Source organism: Schistocerca cancellata, chromosome 1 (assembly GCF_023864275.1).
Source record: "Schistocerca cancellata isolate TAMUIC-IGC-003103 chromosome 1, iqSchCanc2.1, whole genome shotgun sequence".
NCBI lineage: Eukaryota > Metazoa > Arthropoda > Insecta > Orthoptera > Acrididae > Schistocerca > Schistocerca cancellata.
The window spans coordinates 366,398,126-366,416,925 of record NC_064626.1 but is presented as its reverse complement, the minus strand read 5'-3'; the positions used below and the strand labels follow the sequence as shown (position 1 = coordinate 366,416,925).

At 44.6% G+C, this 18,800-nt stretch overlaps 1 protein-coding gene across 1 annotated transcript in view; it reads right to left on the bottom strand.

Annotated features, from left to right (window-relative positions):
- Positions 1-488: 488 nt before the first annotated feature.
- Positions 489-18,800, bottom strand: part of LOC126174762 (uncharacterized) — a 77,448-nt gene continuing 59,136 nt past the window's right edge. The window contains exon 5 of the mRNA XM_049921097.1: positions 489-2,054. Coding sequence (XP_049777054.1) covers positions 709-2,054 — 1,346 coding nt within the window. The 3' untranslated portion in view covers positions 489-708. The remainder of the gene's footprint in view (positions 2,055-18,800) is intronic.

Genomic DNA, 18,800 nt, shown 5'->3' with positions numbered 1-18,800 from the left:
CGACAGACAGCGTGCGAAACACGTGATTGGGATCGACTGCAATGTGCACCCGCGAATACAATGAAAACTATGTATTACCACCACTGTTGGAGAACGTCGTGAAGCCGCCAAAATACGACACAATATGCCATATAGTGTTTTTCATGACCAGGTTTCTGTCGAGCAAGTTCATTTTTAATTGGAGCATTTCGTTTTCGGTAGAGCAACTTCTGCATAATTTCAGAATGCTAGGTAGAGTTCTGCAGTGTGCCAGAAAACTGTTGTTCATCAACTAGCAGTAATTTGTTGATAACAAAATACTAACAGAATATATAAATTGGACGTTGTTTAGGAAAATTATTTGGAAGGAAACTAATGAAAAAGAATCCATTTGTTAAGAGTTGTATATTTTCAAACTCATTGAGAAACAACATTCATACATGAGTATCACAAAAAGACAAAAGTTAATTAATTATCAAATGGATTCACTGCGTAAAAATAAACGATTCACTTGACTCTTACACCCAACTGCCGCAATAAAAAATTCACATTTTCTGTTAACTTAGAGTCAGGCACACTGAACAGTTAGAAAATTGCGTTGAAATGTAATGTAGTATAGTAGATCACAGATGGATCTCTGTACAATTTGGCAGATCACAATGTTCATACACTGCGACATACTAGAGTTCAGCAAGATTATCTGTGCGCAGATGCGAACAGTGATGCGTGTCAGTGGTGGCTCCCATGGTATCCCTTGACGCCCTTGCGGCCATGGGCATCTCTGCCCGTAGCACTTCCTGAGCTCGCGCTGGAGCTGGCCTTGCTGCCTGAGGACGCACCAGAGCCTGTTCCAGCGCTGGCGTCGCTGCCTGCAGAGCTGCCGGAGCTGGCTTTGGAGCCTCCAGAACTGCCGCCAGAGCCACCAAGAGCACCAGCAGAGCTTCCAGAGGAGGATCCAGCCGAACTTCCCGCCGAAGAGCCAGTTCCCGACTGTCCTGCTCCACCACCAACTAAGGAACCAGAGTCTAAGCCAGCACTGCCTCCGAGTCCAGAGGAGCCAGTGGCGATACCTCCATGCCCAGAGCCAACAGCAGCACCTCCAGCATGATTGCCTCCACCAACAGCACCACCTCCAACACCAGAACTTCCGCCATAACCTCCGGCACCTCCACTAGATATACCACCACTCACACCAGGCCCAGAAGCTCCAGAACCTCCTCCAATGGAACCAGTACCAATGTTACCAGCACCACCACCAGAGCTTCCTACTCCTGCACTATGACCCAGAAAACCACCAGCCCCACCAGCACCATGTCCTAAATTGCCAGTACCAGCACCAGATACTCCACCCAGGCCACTAGCTCCAGAGGAACCACCACTAGAGCTTCCAGAGTAACCTCCTTGGCTTCCACCAGCACTACCAGCTCCACCAGTTCCCACACCATGACCAGCCCCTCCAGGACCACCATGTCCCACAGCACCTCCTGTGCCCCCATTACTGAAGGCACCACCAGTTCCAGTGGAACCTCCTTGAGATGCACCAAAAGCTCCTGAACCACCTGCACCAGCACCACTTTGACCAATGCTGCCAGATCCTGGTCCACCTGCAATACCACCAGTGCCTCCATAACCTCCTGTAGCACCACCAGATGAGCTACCTGCACCAAAGCCAACAGACCCAGTTTGGGCTCCCTGGCCAGCTGCTCCACTTCCATGTCCACTGGAAGTTGACCCAGTTCCACTAACACCTCCAGCACCACCTACACCACCATACCCTCCAGATATACCTGGTCCACCAGCACCTCCACCAGATGAACTACCTGCACCAAAGCCTGCAGACCCAGTTTGGGCTCCATGACCAGCTGCTCCATTTCCATGTCCACTGGAAGTTGACCCAGTTCCACCAATACCTCCAATGCCACCTGCACCACCATGCCCTCCAGATATCCCTGAGCCACCAGCAACTCCACCTGGGCCAAACCCACCAGATGGTGCACTAACACTGCCTCCAATGCCTCCAGTTCCAGTTCCTCTTCCGACATTTCCGGATCCAGAAGAGCCATAGCCTCCTGTACCTGATACACCACTGCCAAAAGTACCAGAACCAGTTCCTCCAAGTCCAAACCCTCCAGCGCCACTTCCACCTGAAGCACCAGCTACATTTCCATGTCCACCAGCTCCTGTATGGGTACCAAACCCAATTCCTCCTGTTCCAGAGCCGCCTCCTATACCACTTGCTCCAGCACTACCATGACCAGTCCCACCAGACTGGGATCCAGCACTGCCTCCAGTGGCTGCTGCACCACCTGTGGCACCTCCAAGGCCTCCTGTTCCTGATGATCCCACTCCAGAGATTCCACCATACCCACCAGCTGCTCCACCTCCTGTACCACTTGACCCACTGCCCACATTGCCAGATGTAGATCCAGAGGTAGACCCAGAGCTGCTGCCACCTGTAGGAACAGTGGTACAGTTACACTGTAAATTTAAATGGAATAAAAACGTTTTAACTGAAAGTATTTAAATGTTGATTGGTTATTTCTGAAATATAATAATTAAATTTTCTGTTATAGAATGCTTGCTACTTGAAATAAAATTCAGAAAGTAAATGGAAACATAAATAAAAAAATGGCTCTGTGCACTATGCGACGACTTAACTTCTGAGGTCATCAGTCGCCTAGAACTTAGAACTAATTAAACTTAACTAATCTAAGGACATCACACACATCCATGACCGAGGCAGAATTCGAACCCGCGACCGTAGCGGTCGCTCAGCTCCAGACTGTAGCGCCATAAATAAAAAACTATCATACATCTACATCTACATGATTACTCCGTAATTCACAATTAAATGCCTAGGAGAGAGTTCATCGAACCACCTTAAAGCTACTTCTCTACCGTTCCACTCTCGAACAGTAGGGGGAAAAACGAACACTTAAATCTTTCCGTGTGAGCTCTGATTATTCTTGTTGTTGTTGTTGTGGTCTTCAGTCCTGAGACTGGTTTGATGCAGCTCTCCATGCTACTCTGTCCTGTGCAAGCTTCTTCATCTCCCAGTACTTACTGCAACCTACATCCTTCTGAATCTGCTTAGTGTATTCATCTCTTGGTCTCCCTCTACGATTCTTACCCTCCACGCTGCCCTCCAATGCTAAATTTGTGATCCTCTGATGCCTCCTTTACTACTTTAAGTGTCTCATTTCCTAATCTAGTTCCCTCAGCGTCACTCGACTTTATTCGACTACATTCCATTATCCTCGTTTTTTCTTACCATATCTGAAACTGCTACCATAGGTCAGGTAAGTATTCATAAATAATCAGTAGTTCTTAGGATTATAATTTAAAATATCGATATGTAACAAATATTCATCGTGCAGTTAGCATTTGGGGAAAAGTATTAGTCCCACTGAGTGACAGAGAAGTATGCTCTCTCTAAAACACATTCGATTACACGACATACAGGAAGCATGCACAAAATGTATTGTGTCAATGAAGGTGATGAGTTGCTGGTTTAATTATTAAAATCGCTATCAAACTGCACTTAATATCTGCTTGCATTTCATCAGAATAATAAACTCATTTAAATATTAAAATTCTTTATACGATCACAACGATAGGTAAATGTAAATATTTTGAACTTGCGACGGTAAAATATGCTCGAAATATTACTGTTCACAACGTTTAACCAATCCGCAATGTGCTCCCTAATTCTTAATTAATCCACATTGTACGACCCTGTAGCCAAATTAAAAACTTTTATATGAAACTGTCTTAAATAAACTCGTAGTTGAGACAAAATCTCTTGGTTTTTTTCTGTAACACTGTGACCAGTGAAAGAATGCAACTTACATTGAGAGCGTCGGCAAACTATGATCAGAAACGTGGTAGTGAGTTGGCTGTCTTCCGGAGAGGTACATATAATGGAACTTATATTTTTTTAATTCTGTAGCTACTAACGTATAAACCGCCAGTAAGTATAAAACTTGGCTATGTTGATGCTACTCAGATGTAAAATATTGAAGTTGTTTAATTGGATGTACAAGAAACATTAATTTTTACCGCATTGCTTTCTTCAGACCTCTTGACTCCCACAGTGGGCGGATTTCAGTGCTTACCACACGGCCATCAATATTCCCCGCCAACATTTGCTAATCAATAAAAACAAAAGAGGAAGAATACGATAGAACAAATACACTGAAGCGCCAAAGGTAAGGGCGTGTATTTAAATAGAGAAATATGTAAACAGAATACGGCGCTGGGGGCGGCACCGCCTATATAAGACAACACGTGTTTGACCCAGTTGTTATATCAGTTTCTGCTGCTGCAATGGCATGTTATCAAGAGTTAAGTGAGTTTGAACGTGGTGTTACAGTCGGCGCACGAACGATGGTGTACATCATCTCCGAGGTAGCGATGAAGGGATTTTTCCGTACGACCATTTCACCAGTGTACCGTGAATATCAGGAATCCAGTAAAACATCAAATATCCGACATCGCTGCGAGCAGAAAAAGATCCAGTAAGAACGGGACCAACGATGACTGAAGAGAATCGTTCAACGTGGCAGAAGTGGAAGGCTTCAGCAAATTGCTGCAGATTTCAGTGCTGGAGCATCAATAAGTATCAGATTGCGAACCATTCAACGAAATATCATCGATATGGGCTTCCGGAGCTGATGGCCCACTCGCGTACCCTCGACGACTGCATGACACAAAGCTTTACGCCTCGCCAGGGCCCGTCAACACCGAGATCGGACTGTTGATGACTGGAAACATGTTGCCTGCATGGATGAGTCTATTTTGAAACTGTTTCGAGCCGAAGTACGTGTACGGGTATGGAGAGAACCTCATGAATCCATGGAAGCTTGCATGTCAACAGGAGATGTTTCAAGCTGGTGGAGGCTCTGTGTCGTGTGGGGCGTTTACAGTTGGAGTGGTATGAGACACACTGACACTTCTAGATACGACTCTGATAGGTGACAAGTATGCAAGCATCCTTTCTGATCTGCTGCATCCATTCATGTCCATTGTGCATTCCGAAGGACTTGGGCAATTGCAGCAGGACAATGCGACACCCCATGCGAGCAGAATTGCTACAGACTGGCTCCAGGAACACTCTTCTGAGTTTGAACACTTCCGCTGGCCACGAAATTCCCCAGACATGATCATTATTGGGCATATTTGGGGTGTCTTGCAACGTGCTGTTCAGGAGAGATCTCCACTCCCACGTTCTCTTACCGATTTTTGGACTGCCCTGCAGGATTCATGGTATCAGTTCCCTCCATCACTACTTCGGACATTAGTCCATTGCCTGTCGTGTCGCGACACTTTTGCGTGATCGCGGGGACCATGCACGATATAACGCAGGAGTACCAGTGTCTTTGGCTCTTCACGGTATGTGTAACTTCACTTCTAGATGATCAGCTCTCCACGATGTTAGTGGCTGCTTAAGACGCATGTAATGATACACTCCCATCCTGACAGATAGCATTAAATTTCTAAAAAGTACGTTTAGAGTCACTTGAAGAACTTAGAGTACGTTTCATTAACTAAAAAACCACGACACCAGTTATGAAAATAACAAAAATCTCTTTATTTTAAATAATTTTTAATCTGTTATGGTGTGTCTTATTTGTTTTTTTACTCTTTATTTTATTAGGGTTTCTTTTTTTGACGATTCGGACTTGCTAACTATATCTTCACGTAACATGTGTTTCACACCGACTGTTCAGTGGCATCCAACCCAAGTGAGTGTCGAACTAGCTACACTTGTATTTACGTAATTTCGGTCAGTTATTTACTTTGACGTGAAATATCCCACCCAAAATAATTTTGTATTTTGATTATGTAAATTGATGGAGGACGGGGGCCAAAGAAAAGGAAAGGGAAGAGATTATAGATATCAGCTGCATCAGGACGTTGTGCGGCATCAGTAGCGGCAAGTGAAAATGTGTGCCGGGCCGGGATCTCCCACTTAATAGGGTAGCTGTGTTAACTACTGCGTCACCGGGGCACCTGGTTTGTCGCAACAGCGCGGACTACTTCGGCATACCTCTCGGCCGACCCACATTCCCACCGAGTGCCACCTATCCGCAGTCCCTGTCCATAGTCCTTCATGCTCGCTACTTGGAGATTGCCACAGGAGATGGGGCGTAAGTGTGTACCCACTCTGAATGTGGTGGATCCATCGACCATCGAGACGAATCAATTACATTAATATTTTCAGCTTCATGTTTGCGTTTTGAAAGGTGTAAGATTTATGCTCTCATGCATTAACTGTAGTCTTCTGTTGCACCGATCAGAATACGTTCACATAGTGAGCGTCCCTCTCTGTCTCGACAGTTCTCAGTTGCACGTGACAAACTACTACGTAACTTTTTCAAATGCGTGTAGATGTAGGCAGAAGTTTGGTTGAGTTTGTTGTGTAGTTTCTTAGTATTTGATTATTTCCTGTCTCTTTAAAAGGACCGTGTGATGCTGACTTTTTAAGAAGTCAAAACCGGTTGTGACACCATTTCTGTGACCAGAGGCTTCAAAAATGCAATAAAAGAGTCTTGATTATGTACGTAATGCTTCATATAAAATGTTTCACTTCAGAATGAAGAGATGAAGAGGTAATCATAAGCTTGTCCATTAATAAACAACATCTGCAGTGTCAAAGATATACTATCTTAGCTTACAACTGCCGACAGTTTTAACTTGGGGGAAACCGAGAAGCGAGACTAGAAGCGCTCTCCGACAGTGATGGACAAACAGTAAAACCTCAGGCGCTCTGACTGTTGTTCCGCTTTTATCCCTAGATAACCTGGTCTGGCCGCCGGACTGACTACGTCGAGGTTTCTGGTGACCCGGCTGTGTTATACATGACCTGACAGCATGTTTGCTAGATTCCGCTAGTGCAAATTCGTAACACTGCCGCCTTTTAGGCTTAGGAATGCTGAGTACTGGCATACAAGCGGGGGATGCTCACGCCGTCGAAGGAAAAACAGCAACTGTCAACGTGTCCCCACCAAGCGCCACACGGGTGCCAAATATTAATGTCATTTTCACCATAAAACGGCAAGCAAGCAAACGGCAAACGGCAGACAGCTGAAGGAGATAAGCGCTCAGTGTATAGTTCGTGCTGCATTCGCAAATGTGTGAAACAGGTTTGGTTTCCACCTCTGAGGAAGGTAAACAAAAGAGATACTAACCCTTGAAACATCATGTTTTCTGAATAGGCGGTTCAATCTGCGTCACGATACTTGCGCCAAATTTGAGACGGCCGACCGCCTGCCAGTGTCATGTTGAAGTTGGCATTTCGCGTCTCTCCTAACCTCAGCTAGCTCACCTTGTGTAGCAGTCTTTAATCAGGGACAGTACACAAGTGATTACTTTTTCCTTCAAAAATCTCACGGAGTAGCGGAGACCAAAACAGGTATGTTTCCGTGGAAACATGTTTGATGTTGCCTATGGAACTCTGATTGTACGTAAGCGTTCATCTCTTCGTTCGAAACAGATCGACAGCTACGAATGTTTTCCTTTGGGACACCAAAAACATGGATATCGCATGAAGAAAATCAGGACTTTACAGCTGATATTTAAATACTTCCCAGTGAAATTTCTGAGCGTAGGCGAAACAACAAGAACGCCATCTCCAGGAAACTCATGATGACCCTTTTCTTTGAGTGTAAGGGCCCGCTGCTAATTGCCTTTCTCGAAAAAGGTGCTACTATTAACGCGCCAGGGTTCCTGGACACTTTGCTAAAACTGAAGTGCGCCATCAACGCCCGGGAATGTTGACGAACGGCATCATTCTTTTGCAGGATAATGTCCGCCCACACGGTGCCACGGCTGTTTCGACTATGCTGCAGAAGTTTCACTGTAAAGCGTTTACACTTCTCCATATAGACCCGATCTATCTCATGCGACTTCAATATTTCTGGAGTCTTGAAGCAAGTCAATTTGCTTCGGACGAAGAGGTACGTGCCTGTGTGCAATCATAGTCGCGTAGGCAACGGCAAATAATTTTCTATGAAGCCACTGATCGTCTTTTCTGACAGTGGGATGAATGTATTGTTATGGCGACTATCTTCGAAATAATAAACAGTTTATCTACTTTTTCCCATTAGTCTCCTTTTAATTTGAGTGCCCTGACGGCAGCTCGTGTAGCTGCGACCGGCTGCACCGTTACCGTTTCCTGCAAGGAGAGGGCGAGGCGAACCAGTGGCCATTGTCTACTGTTTTTGGTTTCACCTCACTGCAGCATTTTACACATACAATTATGACATAAGGTCACGTAGGAAGAACGTGACCATATTGCAAATGAATAAGAGTACTGCACAATTCGTATATTTGCCACTAAGTAAGAAACCACCAGCTGATAAAACAGTGACCATTTGACGCGTTCTGGGTGGAACCCATTGTCAGCTGGTGTGCAAACCAGAAATACATAGCATATAGCAGAGAACGTAACTATACAAATAATATTCACGAGTATGAAACTACAGGTACCGTCAAAATTAAACAGCTAAAATACACATCATGAGCATCTGGTGATATGATATATAAAGACACTATGTGACAAACAAGCTGTCACGACAGACTCACTCAGGAAGACAGTTTAAGTCGTGAGAGGGGCAGCTTATGTTACTCTTAGAGAGAGGAATGCAGATACTCCACGATCAGCCAAAAGAGCGTGAGTTGCATATATTAGAGGAATTACAAACTTTATGCACGAGGCACATTTTAAACGAGGCGCATTTTAAACGAACAGCTGTCGCCTAGACGGAAGTGGTTCTTTTAAATATTCAGTGAAATACTGGACCATTAATTTCAAGCGTTTCCGCATGTATTACCCCATTCTTTATACCTCTACCTCCACCCAGTTGTTTTTCATACTTATCACTTATGTTATATGTACTTCTTGAGGGTTCGATTCCCAACATCTTTGATGTCAAATGTTATAATTAATGCTCATGTACTAAATAGGTTGTCACCGCTTAGCTTAATGATTTTGTAAATTATATTACACCCTCTGTGTTTCTTTGTGTTACTATGGTCTTTCATTATTACATTCTTTATTTTATCTTTTAACCCGCGAGGGTAGCCGATCGCGCTATCGCGCTGCTTCCTGGACTCGGGTAGGCGCGCCGGATTAACGACGAAGACCGGTGTGCAGGCCAGCCTGGATGTGGTTTTTAGGCGGTTTTCCACATCCCGCTAGATGAATACCGGGCTGGTCCTCACGTTCTGCCTCAGTTACACGCGTCGCAAACATTTGAAACACGTCCGCACTATTTCACGATTTACTCGTACACTAGACGCAGACAGTTGGGGTACTCTGATTCCGTCCTGGGGGGTACGGGGTGGCGGCAGGAAGGGCATCCGGCCATCCCTAACACTAACACTGCCAAATCCGTTGTAACCGCGCCGACCCTGCGATCGCTGCGAGACTGTGGCGTAAGAGAAAGAAAGAATTATTTATTTCATCTTTTATCGGGTTTTACTTGCACGATGTTCCTCATCTAACCCTGCAAGTGTTTGAGTTCTTACCCTATCTTGCGACAGCTTTTATTATTTATATTTTATTGTATCTTATTATACTGCCTTCCTGCCTTGAATTTATGTAACTGTTCTGGAATTTTTGTTGTGTTTATTGGTAATTTTACATGTGAGCCTCTTTTGTCGATGGAATTTTTTACATAACTGTAAATTTCTGTTCTTCTCTCATTTTATTATTCGCACTTTGTAAAAGTTTAATTTTATATACTACATTTCATTATGAAATATAAAAAAATTCTGCCTTTGTCGCTACGTGGCACTGCTTTTGTATTCATCACCGTCCTATGGTGGCTTAAATTATCTTCACGGTTATCGCGTTGTAACTAGTCAGCTAGTCTGACATGATGACGCTGTTTCTTACGTACTGTCTTTATATATCTCACCACGATGTTCATTATGTGTATTACAGCTGTTTAATTTTGACGGTACTAGTAATTTCGTACTCTTGTATATTTTTTTTGTAGCTACATTTTCTGTCATTTGCTATGTACATCTGGTTTGAGGACGATCTGAGAATGGATTCTGCCCGAAACGCATCAAACAAAGTCACTGTTTTATCAACAGGTGGCTTCTTACTTAGTGACCAATAGAAATTGTGCAGTACTCCTATTAATTGAAAATTAAGAAATATTCAAGCGAAAAGGTCTTAGAATTACCAGTGTTTGTAAGTAGGGAGTGAGAAATAAAAGTATCTAGGAAAAATTGACTATTAGAAGCCTGCTATCATCGTGGCCGTTCAGAGGCCAGATCCTCCGTATGGACAGCAGCCGCGCAGTCTAATTCTATTATCCACCTGTGGGCGAGGACCTCAGCAAAGAGCTTTGGGCCGTTCGTCCACATTTGGCACTCTGGAAGCCAGTGGAGAAGTAAGAGTGTGTACTGGGATGTACTCTCACCTGACCCGGACGCAGATCCGGCGTGGCTGCCGCTGTGGCTTCCAGAGCCTGAGCCGCCGAGACCTCCGAGGGAGCCTGCAGAGGAAGAGGACCCGCTGCTGGAGCCGGAGCCTGAACCTCCAGTGCCGAAGGACCCTGAGCTGCTGCCCGACTGGCTGCCGCTGGCGCTGCCGGAGCCGCCGCCCGACGACGACCACGAGGACGACGACGACTTGGAGGAGCTGCCAGAGCCCACCCACGCGCCTGTGCCACACAGCGGAGAAAAGTACTGTCAGTAAGTGTATATGGTTGTCAGCCTCTTATTTTAAGTCATCAGTCTTGTGACTGATTTGAAGCGGCGCACTACCAATTCCTTTCTTGTGGCAATCTTGTCGTCTCAGAACAGCACTTGTACCTTAAGTTCTCAATTAGCTGTTGGATAAATTTGAGTCTCTGTCTTCCATGACGGTTTTTACCCGCTCCTTCGAGTACCGTAGAAGTTAATATCTTTTGTTTTATTATCCTCTCCCTTCTTCTTGTCAATGCTCTGTACATGTTCTTTTCTTCACCGATTCTGCGAAGAAGTTCATCACTCCTCACCTTACCAGTCCCCCTAATTTTCAACATCCTACTATAGTATCAAATTTCAAACCCGTCGCTTGTCTTCTTTTCCGATTTCCCACAACCCATTACTCACTAATATACAACGCTCTGCTCCAAACGAGCGGCTTCACAAATTTCTTTGTCAGGTTAAGGGCGATGTTCGATACTTGTTTTGGGCCAGGAACGGTCCCCTCCCTTGTACTATTCTGCTTTTTGTGTCCTCCTTGCTTCGTCTGTCACGTGTTATTTTCTTTCCAGGCCAACAAAATTCGTCTACTTACGCATTACCAAATTCTGGTGTCAAGTTAGAGCTAATTCAATTTCTGATACTCCTCATTACTTTAGTCTTTCTTTGGTTTACTCTCAGTACACATTATGCACGCATTAATCTGTTCATACCATTCAACACGTCCTGTAATTCTTCTTCACTTTTACAGTATCATCATATCTTATCATCGATATCCTTTCACCCTGAATTTCAACCTACTCATGAACCTTATTTTATTTCCGCCATTGCTTCCTTAGCGTAGATATTGAATAGCACGGGAGAAAGGCTTCAGCCGTGAAGTATACCCTTTACAATCCGAACACTCCATTTTTGGTCTTCTGTTCTTATCGTTACCTCTTGGTTCTTGTATGTATTGCACGTTACCATCTTTCCTTATAAGCTGACAATATTTTTTCACTATTTCGGAACTGCACGAGTTTACATTGTCGTAAGCTGTTAAGTCGACTGTGCGATAGTTCTCGCACTTATCTCTCCTTGCTATCTTCGGAATTGTGTGTATGATATTTTTCTGAAAGTCTGATGGTAGATCTACCACCTCATAGATTCTACAGACCAGCTTGAATATTGACTAGTTGCCACTTCTATCAACGTTTTTAGAAATTCCGAACACCCGTTATCTATTTCTTCTGCATTATTTTACAGCAAGTCCTCCAAAGCTATGTTAAACTCTGGTTCTAATATTGGACTACCTAAGCCTTTCAAATGGACGACCCTTGTTTACTGAATTACCCGTTTTCTCACTCTTCATTTTGTGCTTGTGACGTCGGCAGGTATACTTGAAGTAATGTTCTTGGCGTTGATTTGCTATTGGTCACTAACTGTCGCTCCCTCGAAAATACATATGGACTTTTAGAGGGCTTCGGAAAACTTCAACATTAAAAATCTTAAGACTGATTACGCAATCCACGCTAATGAACTGCTACTTTGTTGGAAGTCAGAATGCAGGCTATTGGAGCAGAGAGTCATCCAGAAAGTAAACAGCTCCCCTGCTGTTTTCGCTACTTGTTAACAGCGTGGTAGAAAATAATAATTCTACTCTCGGCGATTTTGTTATGCGAGAGAGAAATACTGTTAAGATGGCTCTGAGCACTATGGGACTTAACTTCTAAGGTCATCAGTCCCCTAGAACTTAGCACTACTTAAACCTAACTAACCTAAGGACATCACACACATTCATGCCCGAGGCAGGATTCGAACCTGCGACCGTAGCAGTCGCGCGGTTCCGGACTGAGCGCCTAGAACCGCTAGACCACCGCGGCCGGCAATACTGTTAAGATCCAGTCAGATGCTGACATAATTTCAACCTGTTATGAAGACTGTAAAATCCTTTCAAATGTATAATAAATGAGAAGCACCAGTTTGCTTTTGTTCCACAGTATTACTTTTATTGTGTAAATCGGTTTTCGGCTTACAAGGCCATTTTCAGACATTTACTGTGTAATTTTAAATGCAGTTAATGAAATGTCCTTCCATTGAAAATTCTGAAGGATTAATGTTAGGGGCGAATGCATAAGCTATATCCGAAATGTGCTAGTGTCCGATTATGGATAACCCACAAGCGTCTTCTTGTTTACGTCCTGTAATTCTTCACTTTTACAGTATCATCAAATCTTACCATTGATATCCTTTCACCCTGAATTTCAACCTACTTATGAACCTTTCTTTTATTCCGCCATTGCTTCCTCAGCATAGCAATTCTGAATATTTACAGGGTGCTTCACGTTCATTGCAAGCGCTGGTTCCTGGGTTCGGCGGTATTTAGATACTGTCGTAGGCAGGCTGTGACTGCGAACACCGCCTGACGCACCGGGCAGTTGTTCGGGCAGTTTGACAAGAATAAGGCAGACCAATTAGGAACGCTCTTGAAAAACCTTTCCATGTTTTAGCACGTCAGTAGCATTTACTTACAGAAATGAGCACTAACTGAAATTGAAACTTGCAGATTGGCGGTAGTGTATCGACTGACCAGTTCTCACGTATTGTTGTTGAGCACCAGTATTGCAACTGAATACTGCAGTCTGCACACGATGGAGAGGTTGATCGTGAAATAGGATTATTCATATCATCAAAAACACATGGGAAAACAGTCATAGTTGTATTGACAATGTGTTCAGTTCCATTGTCATGCATGAAATAGTCACAAGTATTTCCTTTAGTTCTCTGAAGAAAAGAAAAGGTTGCAGTATACATGAACTCATGGGTTCGCGGCTATGCGAATTGACAAAATTTTCTCGCGGTTCCAGGTGCGTCAAGGGTTTAAAATGCACGAGCTTTCGGTGAGTGCTCGTCGGTTATTGTCAGCGGCGACTATTGTGTATCTGCCACTGCCGTCCTTACACAGCAGCTCTCCTTTTGTGACGCCAGTTGGTGCTCATTTCAGCCACACATGCAGTATTGTTTTTACTGCGCCCCGTCGCGCCCGCTTCAACCATTCGATGTCCGGGTACAAAGCTGTGCTTAGCTTCAGGCTGCCGGCTTTATTAGGGTGTTATCACAAAGAAGGAGAGCTTGAGACCTAGCCATGGGAAGTGTGAAGAGGGCGCGGTGGGTGAGCAACGAAAACATTACCGTACATGATGCTAGAGTGAGCACCAGTGACGTCACAGGAGTCAGAGCGGCTGTTTAAGAACGTCAGCAGCAGCCCCATAATAATCGGCCGAGAGCTCCTGGATTTTAAATCCCTCGACGCGGCTGAAGAATTTTAGAAAGTTTAATATATTGATTCACATAGCCACTATAAATTAGTGTTTGGTGGAAAAAGATCGGTCCGAAAATTTATGTGGAACTAATTGCCCTTCGCACTCGAGTCTTAACATCATGCACAGGCTCTCGATGTTAGTGCAGAAACTTTTCAAAACACCAATGTGCTCTGCCAGATCACGTTCCGCGACAAATGTAACTAGGTTTCATCAGAAGAAGGAGCATTGCAGGGTTCACCTCTCTATCACGCACATACTGAAACGACAGGCTGCAATACTCACATCGTGCAACACTACATGTATTATTTAGTCCAACATTTCTCCTAACACACAATGCATCCATGACTGTCAGTACTAGTTTTATGTGAATGGCAACTCCACGTGCTCCAACAAAAAATTCTTACACGACCGATTACGGCCGTTACAGAAATACCGTGTGATCAAAAAGTCAGTATAAATTTGAAAACTCAATAAATTACGGAATAATGTAGATAGAGAGGTACAAATTGACACACCTGCTTGGAATGACATGGGGTTTTATTAGAACAAAAAAAAAAAAAAAAAAAAAACGTTCAAAAAATGTCCGACAGATGGCGCTTCATCTGATCAGAATAGCAATAATTAGCATAACAAAGTAAGACAAAGCAAAGATGATGTTCTTTACAGGAAATGCTCAATATGTCCACCATTATTCCTCAACAATATCTGTAGAGGAGGAATAACGTTGTGAACAGCGCTGTAAAGCATGTGCGCAGTTATGGTGAGGCATTGGCGTCGGATGTTATCTTTCAGCATCCCTAGAGATGTCAGTCGATCACGATACACTTGCGACTTCACGTAACCCGAAAGCCAATAATCGCACGGACTGAGGTCTGGGGACCTGGGACACCAACCATGACGGTAGTGGCTGCTGAGCACACGATCATCACCAAACGACGCGCGCAAGAGATCTTTCACGCGTCTAGCAATACATTGTTTTTTTTTTTGGTTCTAATAAAACCCCATGTCCTTCCAAGCATGTGTGTCAATTTTTACCTCTCTATCTACATTATTCCGTGGTTTATTAAGTTTTCAAATTTATACTGACTTTTTGATCACCGGATAGATAGATACATAGGCCTACAGAGAGAGAGAGAGAGAGAGAGAGAGAGAGAGAGAGAGAGATGTCGATTTCATACATTTTGTTACAGCTGGCAACAAGAATACACGAACACTACAACATTGTGGACACGAGAAATAAAATTCGTTTCTTTTTCTGTTCTTTGCGGTTCCGTTCAGGCGTCACGAATTGCGGCTGCCTATAAGCAGACACTTACCGTCACCAGATAGGGACCCGCTGCCTGAGGGACGTCCGACGCCAGCCGCGATGCCTTTCACGCCCTTGACGCCGCCTGCAACAACACAACACCACAACAACATCAAAGCCTGGCCTTTGCGTAATCGCGACTGCACAAAAAAAATGGTTCAAATGGCTCTGAGCACTATGGGTCTTAACAGCTGTGGTCATCAGTCCCCTAAAACTTAGAACTACTTAAACCTAACTAACCTAAGGACATCACACACATCCATGCCCGAGGCAGGATTCGAACCTGCGACCGTAGCAGTCGCGCGGTGCCGGACTGCGCGCCTAGAACCGCGAGACCACCGCGGCCGGCATCCCGCGACTGCACGCGGCGGCACTCTTTCTGCCGTAGTTCCTTCCCTCTGCCTCTCCGTACGCCGTTGTATGACGTCCGAGACCAGTTTTGCGTTCCACAGAAATATTCAGTTGCATCAGGCACTATTAATATGTTCAGTGGATGTGTAACGAAACAACAGCCATCACGAATAGCTCAGATATAGCCGGTATTGCATTATGTAACCATAGTGGGAAAAACCATAAAATACTTTACAGAACATTAGCAATTTTGCATTCAACTGATTTCCATCAGAAACATGTGTCACTAGCTTTGTTTACGTGATCGACAGAAATATCTTTTCTGCAGTTGATTACTTACTTTATTTTCAATAAAATCTTTCTGAACGTAGTGCCGCGTCCTTTACTAAAATACTTAAAAACTAAGCTCCACTCGAAAAGGCCTCGGAAGGCCCAAAGGTACCGACCGGCCGCCGAGTCATCCACAGCCATTAGGCGTCACTGGATGAGGATATGGAGGGGCATGTGGTCAACAAACCACTCTCCCGTCCGTTATCAGCTTTCGTGACCAGAGCTGCTACTTCTCAGTCAAGTAGCTCTTCAGTTGGCTACAAAAGGACTGAGTGCACCCTGCTTGCCAACAGCCCTCAGCAGACCCAGACGGTCACCCACCCATGCGCGACCCAAGCCCGATAGCACTTCACTGGGCGCTGATGACCACGCTGTTTAGCGCCCGTAAACCTCAAACACACACACACAGCACTTCACTTCGGCGATCTGAAAGGCACCTGTGTCACCACTGCAGGAAGGCCGTTTAATAAAATACCTAAAATGCTAAAAGAACCGACGTTTCGGTCATGTTAGAGCGACCTGTGTCAGGATGTGGGCTGATTTAGCCACCAGTGATTTTGTTGTTGTTTATGTTTCATTCTATTGTCCATCAAGGCGAGGACCGTGTGGCAGCGCAACATTGCCCCGTTTCGGCGGAGTGCATTTACAAAACACACGTATTCCAGAAAAACATTAAAAATATTAAATAATTTTGTTTCTAAAACTTTTAAAACAGACGTTTTTCACTGAAGATTTATGTAAATTACGACCTTTTTTAAAATAATTTCAATGAAAAACAGAAACGAAGCACTTAACTTTACTGAAATTACAATAGATGACCGTTAGGTGAGGAGGATTGTTGGAGGGAGAGTGCTTTTGAATGGATCTAGGGTGGAGCAGGGAGGAACCTTGGACAAGCGTTTGGAAAGTGTAGGAGGAAAGCTGTTGGGGGGGGGGAAGGATGCGACGTGGTGAAGCGGAGTCCCGATATGGAGAGGAGTATTCCGTTAGAGCTGAGAGGATCAGCCGACCACTATGGCCGAGCGGTTCTAGGCGCTTCAGTCCGGAACCGCGATGCTGCTACGGACATCACACACATCCATGCCCGAGGCAGGATTCTAACCTGCGACCGTAGCGGTCGCGCGGTTCCAGACTGTAGCGCCTAGAACCGCTCAGCCACCGCGGCCGGCGGGGAGGGGACGTGGCAGGCTATATGGAACAGAGATTTTCTTCTGTTAGTCGTAGAGCTACCACGACAGCTTTTCAAGCGCTGTTCGTTAATCTGCTCTCGGCACTGTCCGATGGTGCTGGTGGCCTGCGGTCTCAATGCGGGCTGCCAGAGCGTCCTCTCTATCCATGTTGTTAGGCTGCTTCAGAAGTTTAGTCGCCTTTCTTAGTTTGTATACGAGTCCACAGATGACTGTCTCGCAAGTTCTCGGGCTTTCTGAAACTTAATAGCCACCCCAAAATCGCATTTGGGATTCCACTAGTACCAATTGCTTTTGCTGCCCTAGTCGAACATAACTCTGCTATTCGGGTGGCAACAGGCCTTCCGGTTTTCCAATTGTATGCTACAGCGCACTCGCAGTGTATCTCGTGTACACGTGCGATATTGAGAGCTTTTACAGCAGCCTTGGTGGTTTTTACCAAATTCTGGTTTAGGCGTTCCATGCCTCCTCGGTGAGAAACATTGCCTGTTCGATCGGTGACACCTTTGACATAAGGTAGAGGGTTCTTATTTGCAATTGTTTGCACCGCTAAGGTGATGGAGACGGGGGTGGTCACAGTGTGCAGCGCGGAACACATGTTGCAATATCAGTGGCTTCCTTCTGACGACGTTATTGTAAATTTGAAATTCCTACTTTGCTCTAGGAATAGGAAGATATCACCCACCTCAATGTTCTTGACTTGTAAAAGTGAGCCTACAGAATGTGGTCATGGATCGATTTGTCAAAACATTATTATAAAAGTTACGTTGGCATGTGCGCTACAAGACAGCCATTGTGCATCATGGAGAGGTTTACCTTTGAAATTCCGAGAGGGTGTATTCCAGCAAGAGACGGGAATCATTATTTCCAGTCACGTGACGAAATGACAACGGCAAAAAATCACAGAAATTGGAGATTGTGTTGAGGGAAAACAGGGAAAGGTCGTGGTGGTGATGGGGATTATGATAGTAATGCTCAAAGTACTCCGCCCTCCGCCACACATCGTAAGACGGCTTGAGGAGAACAGGTGTAGATAGAAATTTTTCGAATTCTCCTCAGCGGACTAGATGTGTAATAAGAAATAGATCGTACTTCATGTGCTATGTAGATCTGCGAATTACGACACTCATTGGTAGTGGCGTTCGTATTTATCTCTTGCTATTATTTTGTAATATTAAATAATTTCTGAATATAAAGTACTATGGCAGTTTTTATTAAATCGTCAGCTTACAATACTTTCATGTTGCGCTGTATAATCTCTCGGCATGACGTAACCTATCTCATTTCACATTACATACTTTCCAAAGTTGGAACATCATCAAGGTAGTGATAATTGTTGGACTGTATAATATCTGTGTAGCAACAAAACATGTCAATGTCTGAATATTAAATATATTTTACTACCACCGTTAAAGTAGGGAAACGATTCTTGATACTCTCTACGAATTCTTTTTTTTTTAATTTGTGGTAAGGTTCTATGGGACCATCGTCCCCAGTCCTACACACTTATTAAACTAACTTACGCGTGGAGGACTCTAACCTCCGACGGGGGCAACCGCGCGAACCGTGAGAAGGCGCCCCAGACCGAACTGTTACCCCGCACAGCAATTCTCTCTTTGGTTGAAGTGGCTCTGAGCACTA